Source organism: Sitophilus oryzae, unplaced genomic scaffold (genome assembly GCF_002938485.1).
Source record: "Sitophilus oryzae breed Bouriz unplaced genomic scaffold, Soryzae_2.0 scaffold_1436_pilon_pilon, whole genome shotgun sequence".
NCBI lineage: Eukaryota > Metazoa > Arthropoda > Insecta > Coleoptera > Curculionidae > Sitophilus > Sitophilus oryzae.
In genome coordinates, this window is record NW_022146100.1 from 4,591,547 (window position 1) to 4,609,947 (window position 18,401).

General features: G+C 32.6%; 1 protein-coding gene across 1 annotated transcript in view; it reads left to right on the plus strand.

Annotated features, from left to right (window-relative positions):
* The window catches only part of LOC115876504, a 43,661-nt gene continuing 25,260 nt past the window's right edge, over positions 1–18,401 (plus strand). Inside the window, exon 1 of the mRNA XM_030892305.1 lies at positions 1–282. Within this exon, the coding sequence (XP_030748165.1) occupies positions 256–282 (27 nt within the window). The 5' untranslated portion in view covers positions 1–255. The remainder of the gene's footprint in view (positions 283–18,401) is intronic.

The window sequence follows — 18,401 nt, forward strand, 5'->3', positions numbered from 1 at the left end:
AAAAATAGGCCAAATAATACCGCAAAAAATATATTAAACAAGGTACGACTTCGAAAATCCGTCTTGGCGATGGAGGTATGCAAATCCCGTTAGATGGTCACATCGAACCGCGGCAACCCAGTACGACCACCGTCAGGAAAACAGTTCTTCGCAGCGGGTACCACCAAACAGGTGAAATTTACCGTGTTCAGTGACTCTATTTTTAACTTTTCGATTTTGTTTTGCGATACCTATTAGCGCAATTATTGGTGAAACATGAAGATTTGGTTGACAGTTATTGCGGTGAGTAGTACTCTCCTTGATAAAGATTGAGTTTGGTTTAAAATTAAATGAAAATTAAATGGCCTGAATTCAGAGTTAAGGTTGTGACCTACTGGTGAACAAGGATGTAAACAAAGCGTGATTGAAATTACCGTATACAAACGTATGATCAAAGTTTTTTGTAAAAGAACCTAAAACTAATCATATTAAAATGTTTGAACTAGCCTAACTCCTTAATTTTCTTTTGTTTTAATTTTTAAAATATATCTTAATTATCTTTTATCCGATTTTCATTATATTTTACCTGGCTTTATATTATTTCAATGAGTAACATTTTTTGTTTAGGCGTTATTATACAGGTATGAACAAACATTATAGATTGGTCATAATTTTAAATCACCCTGTAGGAAAATTAACACGGATTTTTCGATTAGAGGCTATGTTTTTTTTATAAATTTGGCATTGTTAATATCTACTTTGAGACTATGAACGTTTGCGAAAATATTCCTATTTTATATTTAATAGTCTGCATATTCATTTGTTGGAATATAAAGTCTAGATGTTTCACCAATATCAAATTTCGCGCGCACATTTTTTATTTGTTGCTCAGTGTTCATTGGTTTTGTATGTGTCAAAATCCTAGATCATATCTTTGAATAAGAAGACTAAGGAAGGAGCATAATGCTATCCATGTATTCATGCATGGTGGGCGGAAAAAGCGCCATAAAAGCACTCTAGGGTGGGGATCCTTGACAGTTCTGTTTGACGATTCATTTGACATATTTGAATTTGATTTGAAATTTTGTGGATTTGTCAGTCTTTACGAAGCTTATTTTATGTTATTTATTATTTATTCTACTACTGATAGTTGTATAAAGGTAGTAAATCTAGATGGAAATTGTGGCAGAACTTAAATTAACAGTGACACTATCGCGATTTATCGAAAAAGATTCTAAAATAGTTGGTTGTGTAGCGCGCGGTAGATCTGGGCAAAAATTGAGTGAAATAATGGAACAACTTTTCGCTAGTAAGTGACTATATAATATACATACGTGTAGTAAACCGATCATTTATGAAATTCACTTAAATTAACTAAATTATATATTTTTCTTGCATTTTAGCTTTTATTTATTACTTGTCAAAGATTAGATGTCAAAGAATTTAGATACGTTAATTTGACTATATTTGACTTACCTGCTTCAGTAGCGTATCGGATGTTTGCGGTAATAAATACTTATTATACAGTACGTCTGTCCGTTCTGTAGCTACGGGGTATCCGTGAGAGGGGAAACGATATTCTCTCGATGTTTTTCGTAAAAAAATAAACGACGCGTCCCATCAATAAAAATTCAACAAATTTGCAAGTAGCCAATAAAATGTCACTCGTCAAATCGACGTATAAAATATATTGCTGTTTATTTAAATGTTTTTTGTCCGCATTCCTTTCTTAGACACAGATCCAGCAGATGTACTGTAACTTATCTATTTTTATTAGAATTATATATTTTTATAACAATTTTAATAACTACCAACATTTATTCACAACGTAAAATAAAACAACAAATTATTGAGTCTACCCCACGTCTACCCTACATCATAGTTTTACATTTTTTAAATAAAATTAGAACGACACAGATAAACCGGAATTTAAGTCGGCCATATTTGAGGCCCATCAGGGTGTACCTAAGATTTTTGATATGCTCCTTCCTTAGTCTTCTTATTCAAAGGATCATATATACTTCAGTGGATAAGTAAATCACTATGGAAACTGTCGCAAACATATCAACGACTTCCATTTATCTTTTTTTTGTTACACAATCGAGGACCTAACTTTGAGTAAGAAGACTAAGGAAGGAGCATATCAAAAATCTTAGGTACACCGCGATAGGCCTCAAATATGGCCAACTTAAATTCCGGTTTAACAGTGTCGTTCTAATTTTATTTAAAAAATGTAAAACTATGATGTAGGGTAGACGTGGGGTAGACTCAATAATTTGTTGTTTTATTTTACGTTGTGAATAAATGTTGGTAGTTATTAAAATTGTTATAAAAATATATAATTCTAATAAAAATAGATAAGTTACAGTACATCTGCTGGATCTGTGTCTAAGAAAGGAATGCGGACAAAAAACATTTAAATAAACAGCAATATATTTTATACGTCGATTTGACGAGTGACATTTTATTGGCTACTTGCAAATTTGTTGAATTTTTATTGATGGGACGCGTCGTTTATTTTTTTACGAAAAACATCGAGAGAATATCGTTTCCCCTCTCACGGATACCCCGTAGCTACAGAACGGACAGACGTACTGTATAATAAGTATTTATTACCGCAAACATCCGATACGCTACTGAAGCAGGTAAGTCAAATATAGTCAAATTAACGTATCTAAATTCTTTGACATCTAATCTTTGACAAGTAATAAATAAAAGCTAAAATGCAAGAAAAATATATAATTTAGTTAATTTAAGTGAATTTCATAAATGATCGGTTTACTACACGTATGTATATTATATAGTCACTTACTAGCGAAAAGTTGTTCCATTATTTCACTCAATTTTTGCCCAGATCTACCGCGCGCTACACAACCAACTATTTTAGAATCTTTTTCGATAAATCGCGATAGTGTCACTGTTAATTTAAGTTCTGCCACAATTTCCATCTAGATTTACTACCTTTATACAACTATCAGTAGTAGAATAAATAATAAATAACATAAAATAAGCTCCGTAAAGACTGACAAATCCACAAAATTTCAAATCAAATTCAAATGTGTCAAATGAATCGTCAAACAGAACTGTCAAGGATCCCCACCCTAGAGTGCTTTTATGGCGCTTTTTCCGCCCACCATGCATGAATACATGGATAGCATTATGCTCCTTCCTTAGTCTTCTTATTCAAACGTCCACGCGCCAAATCTGAATATTCATTTTAAAAATTTAATGTATAAATTGCATATATTTGAACATTAAATTAAATGTTTACAGTCACAAAAATTAAATTATATAAAAAATACATTTAGCCACTCCGTATAATATTAATATTCTTAGGAAATCTAGCCAGAAAGTATCCATATCTGGTTTAATATAAATAAAAGAACAACTGAATACTTTACTTGCCTATGAAAAGGTAATTCGGAGACCTTTATATTATAACTTCCACACACCAAACACTTTCTAGTCATTTTTACGAGTATATAGGAAGTCCAACGAAAAAAAAAATAGAAATATCTTCTTCTTGTTTTACGATGACCACAAATAGAAATATAATTTGTACAGACTTAAAATTAACTTCTTACTAAACACTTTTGCCATCCTTGGCTATATAAAAGCGGTCGATAAAAGATAATACATGGGCGCAATGTAAGGTCCTCGGAAAAGGCAAACCTATTAAAGTTTCATAAATGCAATAAAGACGGTTTGAAAATGGCATGTCGTGATGTTGGAGACATATTTTTTAATGCTAAACTTATGGCGTTGATTTATCCACGTAAGTATATACCGTGCTGGCAACTGTTACTTTTATGTCGGTATTTACATGTGTGGAAGTAAATTTTAATAAATTTTTTAATAAACGTTTAATGCTTATGGTGTTGATTTAGCCACTTATACAGTAAGTATATAAATATGATCTAGGGTGAAAATCGAACTAAGTATATTTTGTGTATTTTTCTGCTGTAACAACACAACGTTACTTTCGCAGTTTTTTAAGTGTGAATTTTTAGAAGTGTGACACTTGCACTGATGCTCTAATATTTTTTACAAATTACATAAACATAGTATTTTTAAAATACAAGAGTTGTCTTTTAAATGTTGCATACAGAAGTAGAAAAAAAAACAGTAGGTAACTTTTAAACACATAACGGCATGAATTTTTTTTTGAATTGAGGTCTTTGAAATAGCCAATGATAACCGAGGCAAGGCATTCTTGTTGGGACAACTGTCTTCGAAAATTGTAAAGAATATGTCGAAACCATATTAAAGCATATACCTAATAAGAAATTTCTCCTTAAAAATGACTTCTTTGAGCTGTTTTTTGCATATTTATAAAACCAATTACTGCGAGCTTGGTATAAACGAGCTTTATACCAAATTTATACAGGGTGTTTCAAAACAAATGCGAACAACTTCAGGGGGTGATTCCTTGTTCAAAATAAAGGGTAGTTTGCTTCATAAACGTTGGGTCAAAAGTCAACCATTAGGGAGATATCGCGGTACAAAGATGGCGGAAAAATAATGTTCTTATTTTTTATCTTGAAAACGAAAAGAGATGACTAATGAAATTTTATGGAAGCATTACTGTTATGAAAACACACTCTCTGGTAATTTTTTCACTTTTTTAAAATGAGTGGAAGGGGTTGAAATAAACTACCCCTATCATTCTTGTTAACGAAATTTAAAGAAAAATCTTATCAAACGCATGCAAAAAAATTAATTTGGATAGTTTAGTTTGTTTAGAAACTTTTTTATCTCTTGTATTTTTTTTACAAAACTCACCGATTTGAAATTAAAAAATAAAATGTAAAGCATTACATGTCAGGACTAAAAATATTTTTAGATTAAGAATCTGGTGATAATAATGATAATAATAATAATCTAGATAATAACGTATTGCAGTAGGGTAATGTCAAATAAAACAATATTAGAAACATCCTAAAAAGTGACAGCGGCCGACTAGATTTTTTCCTAAAAAAATTACAGCTTCCCACTAGATTCCTTGAAATGTTTTTTGTCCTGACATGTAATGCTTTACATTTTATTTTTTAATTTCAAATCGGTGAGTTTTATCAAAAAAACACAAGAGATAAAAAAGTTTCTAAATAAACTAAACTATAACAATTAATTTTTTTTGCATGTGTTTGATAAGATTTTCTTTAAATTTCATTAACAAGAATGATAGGGGTAGTTTATTTCAACCCCTTCCACTCATTCTAAAAAAGTGAAAAAATTACCAGAAAGTGTGTTTTCATAACAGTAATGCTTCCGTAAAATTTCATTAGTCTATCTCTTTTCGTTTTCAAGATAAAAAATAAAAACATTATTTTTCCGCGATTATTATATCGGGATATCTCCCTAATGGTTGACTTTTGACCCAACGTTTATAAAGCAAACTACCCTTTATTTTGAACAAGGAATCACCCCCTGAAGTTTTTCGCATTTGTTTTGAAACACCCTGTATATACGTTATAATGTACTTTTTAATTGCTTATAAATAAATTAATTTTCTAAGAAAGCTGTTTAAGAGTGTGTTTATATTCGTTCATAAAGCTTAAAATGGCTGAGAAAGTTGCGCCTATTTTGGGCATATAATTACTTTGTTAGTTCTGTAAGAACGTTTTCTGGCCGAAATAATAAATAAATGCCTTTATTGTCAAAAAATTCTACAATTTGTAGACAAAGGTAAAGTAAACAAACAAACAAACAAAAGAGAATACAAAACATTATACAAATTACATTGTCAGTCTTATTGTTTAAACTAAACAATTGTGAGATGGCCTTTCTTGAGAAGCTGATACATGCTTACGTATTAGGCAAACGGATTCAAATATAAATAAGGAAGGAAGAGTTAATATTTTTAATTTAAAAAAAAAAGTCCTGGCAATGAGTTCTGCTGTTTAGTCCCAGTGAATATCAAACAGCTCTCTTCTGGAGCTTGAAAATGCAGTCAAATTGAGTCGCACAACACGTACCCCAGAATGGAAGGGCATATCTGAGGTGCGACTCAAAAAGTACATAATAAACAGTTCTAGCCACTGACAAGTTAAGCTCCTTAGGAACAGATCTTAATGCAAAACAGGCAGGGCTCAATTTTTTCGACAAAGCGTCGACATGCATGTCCCATTTCAGACAATTGTATACAACAAGCTCTAAGAATTTTACAGATTTTACGACGTCAATGGTGGTGTTGTTGAGTACAAAAGGCTGCAGCGTGTTTCTGTGGTACGTGGTACACCACATTCTATTCGCTTGCTAGAAGACAACGTGGTATCCACCCTCACAAGTTGACTTCTGTTGCCCAGATACGACTTAAACCATTCGAGAGATGTTCCCCTAAACCCATAGTGATGCAGTTTATTAATTAGGATCTTATCTATAATTTACACAGTCGAACGCCTTAGAAAAATCACAGAAAATTGTTGCTGTAGAATGATGGTTATTTAGGCTGGAGTAAACTTTATTAAGGAGGGAAAACATGGCGTCATTTGTGGACTTGTTGCTTAAAAATCCAAATTGATGTTCAGTAAAAACCTCATGCTGGATTGATTTGGTGATATAGCAGTTCTTAAAACACTTAAAAATAATTTCTTTTACTTGGGAAGATTCTTCAGCATATTGCATAGTTCCTTCCTTTCATTCTTTTTCATTCTCTATGACTATATTATTTAAAGCTTTAATTAGAAACTAATGTTATTCTATCACCGATTTTGTATCATCAACTCTATCCGTATTTTCTGAAAATATCTAATGCACTGCTGATCTAGAAACACACAGGCATTTTAGTACTTAGACAGTGCATACAGTACCATGTAATTTTCTACGTAATTACGAACTGTCTCTCTGTCTCTGCCTAAACTATCTACGAATCGAAATGGGCACTTAACCAACTTAATTTAATTCGGTTGTACTTCATTATGAACGATCTAGGTCAAAAGCGACGTTTACCAACAGTACTGTCGCCGTTTCCTACTTCCTGTTTCCTTAATTATATTCGTTGCATTCGAGAAAAAGAGGCGAATAAAAAATTGTTATAGAGCACAATCAAACCAAGACGGAATATATTTGTTTATATTGTATTTATGTCAGTTCTTTCTCACGTAAAGTTACTATGAATATTATGCCCTGGTTATTGTTCATTGGTGATATTGTATGTCATGTCTATCATGTCACGCAATCTTAAAGTGTAAAAAATGTTTCTATGGGTCTCTTATTTATTAGAGAGATTATTCTATTACTAGCTTTAGTAGCAATAAATGCTATAAAAATTGGAGAAGAACTATTGGAATATGTAACGGAATTCAATTGCCTCGGCATGCGGCAGTTTGATTTCGGAAAAGGCCAATATCAACTCTGAAATTCAGTACAGAATTAGCAGTACCTCAAGACCATTCTGGAAATTAAAAGACAGCGTTTTCTACAATCATGACTTGAATACAAAAACGAAACTTGCAGTGTACCGAGCAATAATAATCCCCCCCATGTGATACGCCCCATGAAGCGAAATCTGGGTACCGCACAGTGATGCAGAAGTTCCTAATAGTGGCAGAAAATCAAAATATCGGAAATATTTTTTTTTAATTATAATTTCACTCATATACTTCCCAATAGTCAATATTTTCAGAATCGTAAAGATTTTTGAATAAAAACGGGCATTATTAATCCCTGATAAGAAATGTTCAAGCTTATAAGATTATTAGCTGAAGCTAAAATATTTTGATTAAATTTTGATTAAATAAAATTAGTGCGTTTAACGTTGGTGATAAGTTAGCTAAAAACTGATGGTACTCTGAGGAAGGAAAATGTTTTCAAATGTTTTCCCTCATGGTAATTCTAGTTTTGAGTTCCCTGGTACCATAAAAAAAATTCAATAAAAACCTTGATGTAATTAGGAACTGCTTCATCTAAAATCACATTTTAGGTAAGCTAATACAAAATGCTCCAAATTGCTCCAAAAAAATATAATGTAGGTTACAATTATTAGCCTTTTTTCTTCATAACTACGAAGTTTCATGACCAACATTAACCCACAAATACCCATTTGGTTGCCTAACTCTCCCGAAAACCATGATTTAGTTTCCCAAAATAAATTACGTATGACAATATATTACTGGGTGTTTCTTAGGTGCTGTAAAATATTGTTGTTGATTATTTTTAATTAGTGTTAGAAAGGAAAATGGTAATATATTTTCTCTAATTGAATTTAATTTTCGATATACAAGGTATTCAAATTTAAAAATAAATTTTTAATGTGTAATTTTAACTAGATTTTCCCAGTTAATCCTAAGTTTTTATTCGTTTTGTGCTTATATGACATTAAATTTAATATTATTAGAAATTTCATTAATTTTGAATATTTATTGTTAATATAAACTACAAAGACGTGTCAATGTGTCTATGCTGCATCATCATTCAGTCAACAACTTTTATCGACAATGTCATGCACCTTCTACTAATTTTATCGGATATACTAAGAGATCACCAAGACTTCTTCTGTCAAATAAAATAGAAGAATAAAATAGAAGCATCCTGAGGCTCTAAAACTTATTATAGATTAAATTATTTTTTTTATCCATTTGCTAAATCCATCTTAAAGATATTATCCATCTTATCTAGAAGCTTTAAGATATTTTTAGTTTCTTTTTCTTGCGTATTATTATTTTTTCTAACCCTGCTTCAAATCAAAACAAATTTTTTTTTTAGAAATATCTTATGTCATATGAACGTGAAAAAATGCAAGACCGCAAGATTATTGCATGTTTGGCCTTTGTCTTGCAGAAGTCTTGCACTTGTCTTGGTCTTGCACAAAAAGCAAGACCAAGACTAGATCTTTAAAAAACCTATTTACAACTTCGCTGTAAAATTCGCGAGTCAATATTTGGACAGTTCAAAATTTGGATGCAATTTCCTATGTTTCCAACGACGGTGCACCACCCGTATATAAAATTTTGTACAGGGTGTCCCACTAAGAATAGCTCTCGGCTGTATCTCGGAAAGTATTAGCCGTACGGGCTGCGGAAAAGAATATTTATAACTAAAGAGGCTATGGGAAATTGCTGGAAATTATCTTAAAGTTTGTAGAACGACCGCCAGGGGGCGCAACTGCAACAAAAAAATAAGAAAATGGAGTTTTTACACAATTTTGCCTAGATAAGGTGTACTATAAGTAATAGCTTCATAATCTTCAGTAAATTTTCCCCTATCTACCAAAATAAAGTGGTGGGGAAAGGTTAGATCTGTCTTTATTTAAATGTTAATAACTCCGGACTGGATGATCGGAATCCAACAAACGAGAGCGTTTCTTACTCTATATTGTACCATATAAACAATAATAATAAGCTTTTGAATGTAGACGCTAGGGGGGCGTTGTCATTTAATTCTAATTTAACAAACATTGCGCGTTTTTTCAAAAAAATTAAACGCAATAGTATATGTAATTTTAGCTGATAGTAAAGAGTAGTAAAAGCTTAAAAAATCAGCAAAACCCGCATCTTGATATTTTCTTTCAAACCGAAGATATTAGCAAAATTATAATAAATACCAAAAATAAGCCCTTAATTACCTTATTTTTACAACACGGTATCAGTAGCCCTCTTAATTATGCCCATTCTAACAATATAGTATAAATAGTATAAACGTCAAATTGTTATTAGATCAACATTTTGATAGTCTTATCAGCGTTTTTTATCTTTTAATTGCTTTTTCAAAATGCCAACAACTTCAACTATTTCAAATAATAAAGGCATTTTGAAAAAGCAATTAAAAGATAAAAACGCTGATAAGACTATCAAAATGTTGATTTAATAACAATTTGACGTTTATACTATTTATACTATATTGTTAGAATGGGCATAATTAAGAGGGCTACTGATACCGTGTTGTGAATAAGGTAATTAAGGGCTTATTTTTTAGTATTTATATGCGGTTTTCGCTGACTTTTTAAGTCTTTACTACTCTTTACTATCAGCTAAAATTACACGTCAATACGTCAACGTTCAAAAGCTTATTATTATTGTTTATATGGTACAATATAGAGTAAGAAACGCTCTTTTAAACGAGCTCTCGTTTGTTGGATTCCGATCATCCAGTCCAGAGTTATTAATATTTAAATAAAAACAGATCTAACCTTCCCCCACCACTTTATTTTGGTAGATAGGAGAAAATGGCTCTAACAAAAAATATTCAAAATTTACTGAAGATTATGAAGCTATTACTTACAGTACACCTTATCTAGGCAAAATTGTGTAAAAACTCCATTTTCATATTTTTTGTTGCAGTTGCGCCCACTAGCAGTCGGTCTACAAACTTTCTTATAGCCCCTTTAGTTATAAATATTTTTTTCCGTAGGCCCTACGGCTAATACTTTCCGAGATACAGCCGAGAGCTATTCTTAGTGGGACACCCGGTACATAAATGGTGTTTAGAATTTCATATAGAAAATAAAAATAAAAAATATAAAGTGCTTTCCATTTAAAATGCGTAATTTGCAGTCAGTTCCTATTAAACCAGAAGTGCCTGAAAGGGGAAAATATTTTAGAAAATCCTCTAAATATGCTTAACTTGAAACAATCGAATTTGTATCAAGTTAGATGAACACCCTGTAGATAAAATAAAGTATGCAAATCATTGAGATATTAAATTATTTAAATAGATTTGAATGATGGGAAGTTGAACAGAAAAAGTATAGAGACGACAAGTGCTTGTGCACTAATGATGCACTCAATTAAACCGAAGCTACATTATATTACTAATTGATCTTTCAGTGCCAAAATATAAACAAATAGATAAATAAATACCAAGCATTGTAAAAATAGTTATTAAAATGATAATAAGCGATTTTGTAGCAATGGTATTATATAAATTGCGCAATTTTTACACGCTCTAATTCCAAGTAATTCTTTGGGAGGGAATTTTGTTAAATTAGTAACAGTTTTTCTGGTTTTATGGCATAACTTTTGATTTTTTTTTGATTATGTAAAATGTTTCGATAATAATACGCCTTCTAGTATACGCGACGGATAACAATGACTTAAACAATATTATTTGTTTTCTTTAAATCCTTCAAATATTTGAAAAATAAAAAAAAATCTATACCGGGTGCGTCTCAAAAGTGGCTCACCTCTATAACTTTTTTATTTTTTCAGATTACAGAACGAGATTTGGTATGTTAGTATATGACATAGATTAGGATTGATTGACGTATTCAATTGTTTCCGTCGCTTCCTGTTTCACCGAAGATGACTATTTTCATTTTTATTCGATAGAAAATTACACTCTGAATAGAATAACATATTGTATATCAACTTTTGACATTTTCGAATATGGTTTATTTGAAATTGTATCAAATGTGTGGTATCAAATTATTCGTAAAAAAATGCTTTTTCCAAATATTCTAATGAGCCACCCTCGTTCCATTTAAAAAGAATGAGATATGATTAAAAATACGATCTTTTAACCGGCCAGGATAAAACAATAAAAACATTAGGCTACCAAATCTATTTTTCCAAGGTTACTTAATTAAAAATTAATCTTTTTAACATAGCGAGAACGTCAAAAGTTGACATATGATATGGCATTCTATTCAGAATGTCATTTTCTATCAAATAAAGTAAAAAAAAAATACCGAGGGTGTCATTTAAAAATCTGAAGTTGTAGTCATTTCCAGTGAAACAGGAAGTGACCGAAAACAATTGAATACGTCAATCCTAATTTATGTCGTATACTAGCATACCAAATCTCGTTTTTTTATCTGAAAAAATAAAAAAGTTATAGGGGTGAGCCACTTTTGAGACGCACCCGGTATAACAAAAAATGTTGTTTATCTCAAAATAATGATTTTGGTACTTAGAGAACATTAGTCAGAGGTTTTACATTTATAGAACATTATTTACTTCATGTATGTATTCAAATATCTTTATATCGAGGGTTCATATCAGAAGGGCGCATGAACCAAAAAGTAGACTTTACAGGAGACGTAAAAAACGTTTAAAAAATTAAAATTTTTACGAAAATTGTTGACTTTTTCACTGTGGTAGGATAAAAACATTACAATTTGATAGGCAATTGCTCGATAGTGGGTTGTTACGCCGTTCTGATATTAGGATATACGAGACAATTTGCATAATTCTGGATTACATAAAAACGCGTATATACCAAAAGTTTAATGCTTTATTCAAAAACTAACAAATATTTTTATTTCTTAAGTTTATTTCTTCGTCTTATCCTCTTTATAATTTGTTCTCTTGCTTGCTGTAGACATTTATTACTGGTAGAGAAGAATAAAAATTCTTGTACTCCAAGGAGATTATAGCATCTTTGCCCTGACACATAGACAATAAATTGTCATACTTTAACTTGCTTATAGGAAGTTTTTCAGGATATAGGATTATTGGAACATGAGGTTGTGTTTTTTGTTTTACGACCTCTAGAAGTTGTTGAAACACTGGAAAAAATCTTTTTCACAATATTCGTTTTTATACAATATCGTATTGGGTTTGGATTTTTCTACTCAAATCCACTTTACTTGCTTCAAATTTAAAGTATTTTCTGTAGAGTTCTGATATTTTATAATCATTGTCCTCTGCTCTGCAATTCTTTGTAATCTTTGAATGATGTATAATCAAGTGTCTTCACTTTATAGGGCTTCTTTTTAGCTGCCAACTTAATGATGATCACCCAATCATTAGGCCAATAGATTTTGGCGTATTCCTCTGCATGTTCGATTGTAGCATGCATGGAATCGCATTGCATGTGCGTGTGTCTCGGCTCGAGAAATGTCATGTCTATAATTTCAATATTCCTTAGGGTTTGAACTGCTTCGTAGAGATATTATATATACTTCGTATACACGTACTTTATACATATTATATATACTTCGTAGTTATATATAAACCAAACCAAACTAAATTTTCAAGAAAAAGCTGCACTTAATGATACAAGCAAGCCACTTTGCAGAGGTGTTCTAGGGACTTAATAGAATGATTTAACCCGTAGTTCCTAAATTTTTATCCCTTAGGATTCGAGTTTGAGGGGTGGGGGTTGAATTTCGGGGGTAAAATACTGAAATGTGTAAATAAAGCTCAAAAGGCACATTTAAACGTAATATACTATGTCATGAACTTAATGCTTATGTTAAAATACACAAATATCCCCCGGGAGTCGAGCTAAACTACCATTTTTCAAAATGGCGACTGAAAAAATAACATTTTTGATAACTGGAAACATTAATGTGTTGGGTATCATTTTATAAGTTTTTGAGGTCGCTGAATACGTTAGTAATTATAAAAATACGATTAAATACGACCTTTAGCCATTAGTAGGAATTTTAGGAAATATTGTAGAAGTTATAAATGTGGTTCCAAAAAAATAGGAAAGCTGCAAAACCATTTGTCATGAAATTCGCAGTATACGATTTTACGGATCTCAACAGTTTCTTTGCTCATGAAAATCAGATGTGCCCTCCATCACTATCACTAAATGGAGAAATGAGAAGTGGAGATAAATCCCAGCTTGTGCATATCCTTGAAAAGCTTGCACCTCAAACAGCAGCTTCCGATGTTTATGACTCCTTGGTACTTGATGGTGCTGTACTGGCCTACAGTGTTAAGCCCCGTTCTGGTATTAAAAGCTTCAAAGAATATGTTGAGCAATTGCAGCAACATATTAGCAATTCTGTCAAAAATTTAGGTGCAAAGCGGGTTCACATAGCATGGGACATGTATTTAGAAACAATTCTTAAGAGCGCTATGCGCAATAGCAGAGGTTCTGGAGTTCGTCGTCAAGATCTTCCAACGAAAGGTTTCATATTCGAATGTTCGCCTTTATTTAAATTTATGTAATGTTAATTTATCTGTTATCTGTTTTAAAACTCTGCCAAGTAATTGGGATGATTACCTTTGTAATGATCTGAATAAAGGGGAATTGTTCAGTTATCTAGCCCAATCGCTTTTGGACAGTTCTGATATCCATATTGTGACAAACGTAGGCGATAAAATATTATCATCAAAACAAGGTTCAAGCAATTTACATGGTTTCCTATGTACCCATATGGAGGAAGCAGATGGCCGCCTCATTTTACATACGAAGGATATGGTGTCGTACGATGCTGAACGTGTGGTGATTCAGAGCAACCATACTGATGTTGTAGTACTAGCAGTTTCATTCTTTTTCGAACTGAAAGGGAAGGGACTGCGGGAATTGTACACACTTTTCGGGTTTGGAAATCATCGCCTTAATAATTAATAATCTTACCTTAGTGTCCATTCCCCTGCCGAAATTTTAGGAGAAGCAAACTCAGTTGGAAGAATACACAGTTGCCTTGTATGGTGTACGGGATGAAAACAACTGCAGAAGGGTTAATCAAGCAAGGAAACATTTATTCGCAACTGAAAGCAAACACATAAACGCAATTCCTCCAACAAGCGGTGCACTGCTTCAACACATTAAATGATGTGCGTACCAGGCAGGTCACTCCTCCAGATAGTCCTCCTTCTCCAACAATGTGGGGTTGGGCCAAAGAAAAGGACCATTTTGGACTCTTCTTCCAGAGTTTTGGAGTCAATGTAGGGCTCTAGACAGCTGTGGCGTGCAGCCATTCGTTGCAGCCACATCGCTGGCTTTCACAGCCTCTGGTGCAAAGGCTGTGAAAGCCAACGATGTTCTTGCCGTCGGTATCAACTATCCTGCATTTTGGTGTGTGAACATTATCAATATTCTTAAAAATATGTATGTTATTTGTTTTTTTTTATTTCTAGGTACAGCGCTCCACAGTCTGAATTAGATAATGACCGAGATTTAGACGAAGTTTAGATTTACATTTTATGTTAAATAAATAGTACATATTATGTACCTACAGTAAAATTCGTTGCCTTCTAACTTATAGGCTTATACCCACCTATTTTTTCTTACCCATATTTCACATACTAACGGCTAGATAACTGAGGATGTATCTAATCATATTTTATGGTTACAAACGTATTCAGCGACCTCAAAAACCTATAAAATGATACCCAGCACATCAATGTTTGGAATTATCAAAAATGTTACTTTGCCAGTCGCCATTTTGAAAAGTTGTGTCTTGGATCGTTTTCTAAGGGATGTTTGTGTATTCTAGCATCAGCATTTCGTTCATGAGAAAGCATTGTTACGTCTAAACGCTCCTTTTTAGCATTATTTACGCGTTTCAGTATTTTACCCTCAAATTTTCATCCTTTCACCCTCAAGATTTCATCCCTTCTGATATGACGTCCTCGATATGTAAATGCCAAATCGAAAAAAATGACAATTGAATGGTTTTGTTACTTTTTATAAACTGATTCACTAAGCTATGAATAATATTAACATTATTAATATAGTTTTTTCCAATCGATATCGTGCTGAACTTGATATACTGTATCCATAACGGTTATTAGAGACACTTTAACATAATCCTGACGTAACATACGTACCAGTAACAGTTTCCGCAACTGTAATCATTGGAAGATCACCCATAGGCTTAATTTTGATATCGAATAAATTTATTATTGGTAAAAAAAAGTTGTGATCAAAATTACTTTCAAATTAACACCTTTTATTATTCTTGTAGCTCGTGGTCTCTACTAACAACAAAATAATCAAAATAATCCTTTCTCAAAAAATCTTATCATCGTCTCACACTTATGAGCTGTCAAATTCCACACACCACAGCTGCTGCCTACGCCTACCGTGACCTAGATCCTGGATGACCTTGAAAACGTAATCGTGACTGTGCAGAGGTCATTGGCAGCGGCGACTTATTTACATTATGCTAATGAGGTGCGATCTTGAAGTAACGCTCGGTATATTGCCGTGGCGTAAATAACAAGCAGGCCTCATTTTTAATTAGGTGCATATAAAATCAAACTGTACTTATAAAGTGGATGTGTGATTAATAATATTAATATCTTGGTTAAATAAAAAACAGGATTTTTTTTATTCAGTAAATTATTTTACTGTTAACATTCTTATATCCTAAAACTTCGAAGTAAAAATGTACTTTTTGTGCTTCCCTGTAACGTCAAACTAGCTACACTGGGCGGTCAAACTTCGTCAAACGTACAGCCTCGTCAAAAAAATTATAATTTTTACTCCTTTTAAAACAATACACTATTGCTCGGAAATAGTCTTAAGTCGAGAATGAAATTAGTATTATCTAATGTCAAAGTGTAGAGTACTTACTACAGATCGAAATGTCATCGGTAGAAATTCGGAAAGAACTAGAAGAACAATTGGAGAAGGCAGAAGTTATCTTGATCAACATTGTTGAAGGTAATAATGCTAGACTTCTTTGGCTTAAAACCCACATTCTGGCGTTTTAAAAAAGCGACGAGTTTTCGATATTTTGATATGTCAGTCTTTTCCCTTAATTCCAGCATTGTCCGTGTCATGCTGTACGTAGCCCAAACAGTAGATGGCTTTCTGCCTTGCCATGTCGCTAAAATACAGGGTGGCCCATCGAAAACGTTCCGCAAGGCATAACGGCCAGGGTAATTTATTTTTCAGAAAATTCAAAAATACGTCAATTTTGTTTGTGAGAGGGACAACTTTTGCCTCAAAAATTATTGCAAAATCTTCAAACCTCTAAGCGGGGCTGTCATCCCCTAACTTTTTTTTAAATGGGAAGGGGGGTCCAGTGGTACCGCAATGAAAAGGACTTTCTATTCTCTATACTTTCCGGCTTTGCTTTTGAAAATCGGTCGAGTCATTGAGAAAATATGAAGGATTGAAATTTGAAAAGTTTATTTAAACATTTATCAGAGTAAATGATAAGGATAAATTTCTTTGACCAATTTGCTGTTTTTTCTTATTATTTCTAGATGTTTAAGCATTTTTTCACTTGCCACAAGGTTGAACGATCAGGTGCGGTAGTTGCTAGATAGCTGTTCTGTGAGTTGTGCGTTGAAGTTTTTCTCAATATCGTTAAACTTTTTAACAATTATGGTGTACTCACTTGCAGAAAAAGTGGAAATAATCGTACTTTATTTTAAAAATATTGAATGTGGCAATCGGGTTGCGCAGATATTCAATGAACGCCATCCTGACGAACACTATTATGGCAAAATTGTTCGCGAGTTAGTAGCATAATTTCGCGAAACTGGTTCCGTTATGAATAAAAAGAGGCAGAGGAAAAATCCTGTAGTAAATGAAGCTATGGAGGTATTCGTATTGGGCCAAGTTGCCATGGATAGTACGCTGAGTACAAGAAACTTAGCCAATGAGACCGGCGTGAATCGTACAAGTGTCCAAAGGATATTAAAAAACGCAAGTTCCACCCGTACAAAATTCAGTTGGTACAAGAACTCACCGAATACGATTTTGATCGTCGTCTGCAATTTTGTGAATCTACGAGTGAACGAGTGGCGAATGATAATAATTTCCTATTTAATGTGTGTTTTTCGGATAAGTGTACTTTCTTTTTGAACAGTGTAGTTAGGGCTCAAACACACTGACGACCAGGTCGCACCGGCCAGGCCGCAGCTACCTCTAAAACCATTAAATCAAATGATATAGCGCACACTAACGTCCTGGCCGTCCGTTGGTCGTTGCGACCAGAAGACTGCACGGAAATATTATTAATTTCTGCCGCTTGTTGCCGGTTTTCTTGCAAATTAATAATTTTTCAGATGAAATCCCTCAAATTCAAGGCACAATATTTTATTTTCTATAAGATATAGTGTTTTAGTGTAATTTTTGTATACGTGCAGAAAATCCAAAGAAATAGTATACAGACTGGATCAAAGGTAAACTTAAATCTAATCCCTTTTTTTATCAAGGGTCGATTCTAGTAAAAACTCAAAACATTTTTATATGACATACCTACTCTATTTATGGTTGGTATGATACCTGTTATTATACCTTTGAGTTTCGATGTTAAAAAATAAAAAAATAATATTTAAAGTTTTTCTACAACCACTTGTGTTTTTTATTAAATTAGTTTTTTAGTTGTATTGTAGTCATGTACAAGGAGGACAACTGTATTTCAAATATTATATTTAATTTAACGTTTTCAAACAGGGTTCATTAGACTATATTTCTACTAGGTACATTATTTTGAAAAAAAAAATTAAGAAAGTAACTTAAACATTCATAAAAATAGAAGTAATTACTGTTGTAGATTCTTCGTTGTATTGTAAACATTGAAACAAATGGAAGCTAAACTTTCTACCTGCTTATAGGTATTTAGAGCCAGTGTCTGACGATCTTTTTTACGATGGCCCTAATATGTTTACTTCTAAAGTCGATAAGGGCGCCATATCAGTAGAAAAAGAAACAGAATATCTCCTTTTTTGTCGGTCGCGCGTACACAATGCTTTTTGTTTGTTGTGAATAGCAACTTCGCTTTTTAGTTAACTCGGATATTTTAACATTTCTGAAACAATATTTTCTAATTGGTAAAACGTAAAAAA